The sequence below is a fragment of the Chroicocephalus ridibundus genome, chromosome 25 (assembly GCF_963924245.1).
Source record: "Chroicocephalus ridibundus chromosome 25, bChrRid1.1, whole genome shotgun sequence".
NCBI lineage: Eukaryota > Metazoa > Chordata > Aves > Charadriiformes > Laridae > Chroicocephalus > Chroicocephalus ridibundus.
The window spans coordinates 1,884,700-1,890,699 of NC_086308.1; the positions used below are offsets into that span (position 1 = coordinate 1,884,700).

Here is a 6,000-nt window from a genome sequence, read left to right on the forward strand (position 1 = left end):
CTCCCTGCTCGGCACCTCTCTGAGATGCCCCACGGCGTGAGGACTGGACACAGGGACCTGGGGTCAAGGAAGCCCATCCCAGTGCTGCATTCAGGGGGTTTCCCAGGGGACGTTACCCTCCAAGTGAAGTGACCTCCAGACACTGTCTGCCCCACAGGCCTTCATTGAACCCCGGAAATAGCTGATGGTGTTTGGGCTTACTCGGGTTCATCTCACCCCACGCACACGACGTGCATGCTTGCATCTGGTTCCTACAATACAAACATGGACTTCTTCAGAAGACCAACCAACTTCCCAAGCTGGGGCGAGAGGCCCGTGGTGGTTGTTAGTGGATAAGATGTAAGCATTACCCTAGGGCATCTTACCCCTAGTGTCCATCACAGACAGGGACAGAGAAGAACCTGCTCTGCTGGTCCTTTCTGTCTTTCCCAGGAGCCCTGGCTGGGCGAGGGACCTGCTGCTTGTCCCCAGCCTGCACACTCACACAGTTAAGCTGCACACAGGTGTTTTCGATTGCGGGGCGCTTTCCTGGGCATTTCCTTGAGAGCAACTTTGGAAGAAGGCCTGAGCCTTCAGGCACCGCCCTGCGGCAATGCCACGGTGTGACGGAGGAGCTGTTGGGGAGGCCAGCTCTGCCGGAGAAGCGCCCAGTGCCTGTCCCTGCCTGTGGGGACAGGACAGCACACAGCAGGAGTATGAGCTGCCAGAGCACTCGGTCCTTACAGCAACATCTGCGCTCAGCAGGAGAGTGTGGAAACAGAAAGAGAATAAGTCTGAACAGAGCACGGCTGGTGCTCCCTGACAGTGCTGCTGTGCTGAGACCCTTTCCCCTCCACCTCTGCTCACAGGCACAGCCCTGCAGCTCCAGAGCAGGTCCCAAAGGAAGGATCTGGGGCAAACAAGTCGCTAGAAGATTCTTTCTTTTGTTTAAAGAGACAGAGAGCACTGGTCCTCTTTTACAATGTCTGTGGGATTCACAAATTAAGGTAGATGCATAATTACAAACAGCAAAAATGATGACACTTCTTTGTGGACAGCATTATACAAAGAAAACCAATGCCAAAATCACAAACTCAAACCAAAACTAACACAAGCTACAGAAGAAGGACTTGCCCTGTAACAAGTTACATTCTGAGTGGTTTCCAAAACAAGACCGAAGAAGTTTATTGCTTCTTAAAATCATCTGGTCATCAGTTTCCAGAGGGCATCCTTGAGCTCCTGGTTCCTCATGCTGTAGATGAGGGGGTTCAGTGCTGGAGGAACCACTGAGTACAGGACTGCAACCACCAGATCAAGAACTGGGGAGGAGATGGAGGGGGGCATCAGGTAGGCAAATGTGCCAGTGCTGACAAACAGGGAGACCACGGCCAGGTGAGGGAGGCACGTGGAAAAGGCTTTGTGCCGTCCCTGCTCAGAGGGGATCCTCAGCACGGCCCTGAAGATCTGCACATAGGACAGCACGATGAACACAAAACAACCAAATGCTAAACAGACACTGACCACAAGAAGCCCAACTTCCCTGAGGGAGTCTGAGTGTGAGCAGGAGAGCTTGAGGATCTGGGGGATTTCACAGAAGAACTGGTCCAGGGCATTGCCCTGGCAGAGGGGCAGGGAAAATGTATTGGCCGTGTGCAGGAGAGCATAGAGAAACCCACTGCCCCAGGCAGCTGCTGCCATGTGGACACAAGCTCTGCTGCCCAGGAGGGTCCCGTAGTGCAGGGGTTTGCAGATGGCAACGTAGCGGTCATAGGCCATAATGGTGAGAAGGGAAAACTCTGCTGCAGCACTGAAGAAGAAAGAAAAAACCTGTGCAGCACATCCTGCATAGGAGATGTCCCTGGTGTCCCAGAGGGAATTGGCCATGGATTTGGGAACAGTGGTGGAGATGGAGCCCAGGTCCAGAACAGAGAGGTTGAGGAGGAAGAAGTACATGGGGGTGTGGAGGCGGTGGTCACAGGCGATGGCGGTGATGATGAGGCCGTTGGCCAGGAGGGCAGCCAGGTAGATGCCCAGGAAGAGCCCGAAGTGCAAGAGCTGCAGCTCCCGTGTCTCTGCGAACGCCAGGAGGAGGAACTGGGTGATGGAGCTGCTGTTGGACATCTGCTCTTTCTTGGCATGGGGGCCTTGTCCAAAGGAAAAAAAGCAACAGGAAAAAATTAGGACAGACGCCTTAGAGCAAAGACAGTCTCCTTTTCTGTGTGTTTTTGATTTTCTACCATCACGTCTGGTAACTGTTCTTTTTAGGGGAAGAAATCCTCATTTTTATGACTGAAAATGCGGAGTCTTGAGACAGGACAGGACACAGGGCTGTAATCTCTGTGGTTTAGTGCAGAGCCAGGAGAGCTGCAGTGTCCATCAGTCTTTTTTCCATCTGTCCTGCGCTTCTGCTTGTGCTGCCTTGAAGATGACTTCACACACAAATTCCTCTTAAAAAACAAACCCAAACAAATAACTGAACTCATATGGGAACAGCGGAGCACTGTTTGAACGGACAAATATACAAATTCTTCTCTTTCCCAAACCACAGTTAGAGCTGTGATGGAGAGAGCAGGACACAACCCCTCACAGACAATCAAAGGACTCTGCGAGGACAGTGCCCGACCCCCAGGGAAAGGCTCAGCCCTCCCTAGGATCCCACAGGAGAGCTCTGCCTTTCTGGGGGCAGCTGGCAAGCCCAGCAGGACAGGCAAAGCAGAGAGTCTGGGGTCCAAGAAATGAGATGTTCTGAGGGGAGAGTCAGCTCATTGCCCACCAAAGAACACCCAGAAGACATCTCCAGTGAAGGACCAACCGAGAGATGCCTGAACGCCCCCTCCCCAGTGCGTGTTGGCAGTTTCCCCCAGCCCTTGCCCATGTCTCTGCTGCCTGGAGCTGCCCCTGCCAGGAGCTGCTGCTCTGTGCCCACGTCTCCTCCCTGTCCCTGCTCCCACAGCCCATCCCACCCGCTGGGGGCTCAGCTCTGCCCTGCAGACCCCTCCTGGCAGCAGGGCACTGCCCAGGGCCATCTCCCTCTTTGTGGCTCCTCGGGAGGAGAGGAGAGAAAGCCTGATGCTGGAAGCAAAGGTGCTGCTGGTGCTGTGTGTAGGGAGAGGAGGGGCTGAAGGCACTTTGTGAGCTTTCTGGCAGATCTGCTGATCCCTCAGTGGACCAGTGACAGCTCCTTTCCCTCAGGAGACAGCTGAGAGCACAGACCCTGCAATGTCTTCATCTTCCAGGCAGCCCCTGCCTTGTCTTTCCTCTGTAAATGCTGCCTCTGCCAGTGCTCTGGGGGAGATCTGCAGCTGTGGGCAGCCCTGACCCACACAGCACACACTCGAAAAAGAGCCAAAGGACCCTGCCCTGAGGGGAGTCTCTCCTTTTCCCCACAGCTTCTCCCCACAGACGCTCGGGGGGGAACTCCTTGGGCAGGCTGAGAGCTGACCCTGGCAAGCAGCAGAGTCCCTGCCCCGGCACACAGAGCCCTGGGCTGCAGGGACCCTGCTCTCAAGGACAGCCCTGGGCACCCCTGCCTGCACACCCACCTGTCTTCAAAACCCTGCCACAGTCCCACGCAGAAGGCAGCCCTCCTTCCTTGTCGCTGCCATGGTGCAGCAGGGCATCCCTGCTCGGAAGCACGGCCTCCTTCTCCACACCAGAGAAGCCAGGAGAGAACGAGCTCAGAACTCTCCTCCCACTCCCAGCTGCCTTTATCCTCTCTGTGCCTGGCTCCTCTCGGGTGCCTGCAGGCAGTGCCCTCAGCCCTGCTGCGCTTGGCAGAGGAGCTGCTCCTGGGCAGAGCTGTCTCTCTGCAGCGCTGCCCGCTTGCCATCAGCTCCCTCCATGCCAGGAGCCCAGCCCAGCTCAGCAGCAGAGGACCAGCCCAAGGCAGCCCTTTCTCTGCCCCCTCGGGGCTCCCTCCAGGTGTCCCTGGGGCTCCAGGGGAACCTGCTGGGAAACAGGATGAAGTCACCACTGATGTTCCCTCCCTCAGCTGAGCAGAGACACTTCTTTCCAGAACTTTTACTTCTCCTCTCAAAGTTACATCAAAATATCACCTTTTTTGCTCTTATTATTAGAAAGTGTTCCCAGACAGTGACAGGCAGTCATCTCCCTTACCCCTGCTGAGGGAAGGGATTCAGCTGAATCTGTGCTTCATCTCATCCTGCCTTTCAATTCCTGGCATTTGAAGGAGACACAACTGCCTTCCATGCCTGCCACAACCCACAGGAGGTGGGATTCCTCTTGCCGTAGGTGTTCAGGTGTGCATAAAATACGCACATGCACGTGAACTCCTTGTCTCAGCTCCTGTGCTCATCAAAGGAGATGGAGAGCAGGACACAATGCCTGGTGACATTGAAGGTTTCAGGGGTGGTCAAAGGTGTGTGCTGATAACTGCAAGCTCTACTGGAGCTGTTCATAGAGACAGGGCAATGTCTCAGGGACCCCGAATGAGCCTTGTGGGAAATTCCTTTGGCCAAGTGAAATGACAGCTGAGGCCCAAATAAAGGCCAAAAGAATCTTCTCCTACTTGTATGTTCATGGCAGTCTTTAGGGGTATTCATATGAACGACCGCAGTCCTGGGACACAGGGAGAGCTTGGTCTCTCTCTTCTCCATCAGCTCAATTTTCCAGATCTCCAGTGACTCTAATGGCATTTGTGCCATGTTCAGCCCCACTTTGCCTAACAGAATTCAGGGCAGCAACTCAATATAATGTTCCAATCCAGGCCCACAGAGCTACCTGAGGTGCCAGGGCTGGCATGGACCACACAGGACCTACAGGAAACCAATTCCCTTTCAGTGCGGATGCATCACAGATGCCCCACATGGCATGCTAGAGCGTTCTATTTGGTGCTTTTGTGCCGTTGACTGATGCATTCAGTCATCAGTCATCAGAGAGGCGAGGGCTGTCCCTTCTCCACACAACAGCTGCAGGCATTGCATGGACATGGAGCACGTCACACGGGGATCTTTACTCACTGCCCTGATGATACAATCAATGAAAAGACCAATAGATTTCACAGTGTGCCTGGATACATCTTGTCCTCCAGGGCAGCATCCTCCAGATCCAGCAGTGGTGCATATCAAAACTCAACTGAATCTCAAATAGGAATTCCAGGGCAACGAGATGAGCTTTAGGTAATTCAGGAACAGTTAAACGAAGAAAAGGGAATAATGTAGGACCAGTTCTGAATTTAGTAGGAGTAGGTGTAGGTAGATCTGAGGTATTCAATGTCCTCTTTGCCTCAGTTACCACCAGTGAGGTCTCCCAGGCCTTGGTAGAACAAGTCTTAAATAGGAACACGAAGAAGTCTCCAGGTAAATGAGGAGATTCCTGTGGGGAACAGTAATTGCCCAGGCATTCACTGGCCAGGCAGAGAAACAAGGTGCCAGCAGCCTGGAGCATCATGAGACGACTTCTTAGCAGAGCTGCCTGGTGGGCCAGGAAGGGCGATGCTCACCTAGACCTGGTCCTGGCCAACAAGGAAGCGCTGGTCAGGGATGTGACAATTAGTGTCAGCCTTGCTGGAGTGACCAGGAAATAGCGGGGTCCCAGAGGCCAAAGAGGAGTGAGGAAGGCCAGCAGAGGAACACACGTGGGTGGCTCCAGAGGAGAAGACTTTGATGTACTCGGGGGACTGATACAAGCGGTGCCATGGCGAGCAGCTTTGAAGGGTGAAGGAGCTCGGGAAATCATATAGGCATTATGGCACAGCCTCCTCCAAGCACAGGAATGATGTCTTGGAATACCATGAAGAGAAACATCTCAGGAGGCTGCTGGTATAAACGGACTGGGCTGCAGGGCAAAAAGGCAGCACACAGGAGGTGGAAGGTGGGGAAGCTGCAGAGGAGGCATTTAGAAACCTGGCCCCAGGATGTCGGGAGGATGCCAAAGCCAAAGCTCCCAGAGGCTTGAGAGTTGCAGGGATGGGTAGAGGAAGCACAATGAGCTGACAGAGGCTCAGAGGGTCATGTGGAATGAGTCACACTCTGCCTGGAGGCCTGTAACAAGTGGGCACTG

The 6,000-nt window shown here is 54.1% G+C and overlaps 1 protein-coding gene across 1 annotated transcript in view; it reads right to left on the bottom strand.

Moving 5' to 3' along the window:
* Positions 1-2,100, bottom strand: part of LOC134507642 (olfactory receptor 14A16-like) — a 36,883-nt gene extending 34,783 nt beyond the window's left edge. The window contains exon 1 of the mRNA XM_063318436.1: positions 1,198-2,100. Coding sequence (XP_063174506.1) covers positions 1,198-2,100 — 903 coding nt within the window. The remainder of the gene's footprint in view (positions 1-1,197) is intronic.
* Positions 2,101-6,000: the final 3,900 nt, after the last annotated feature.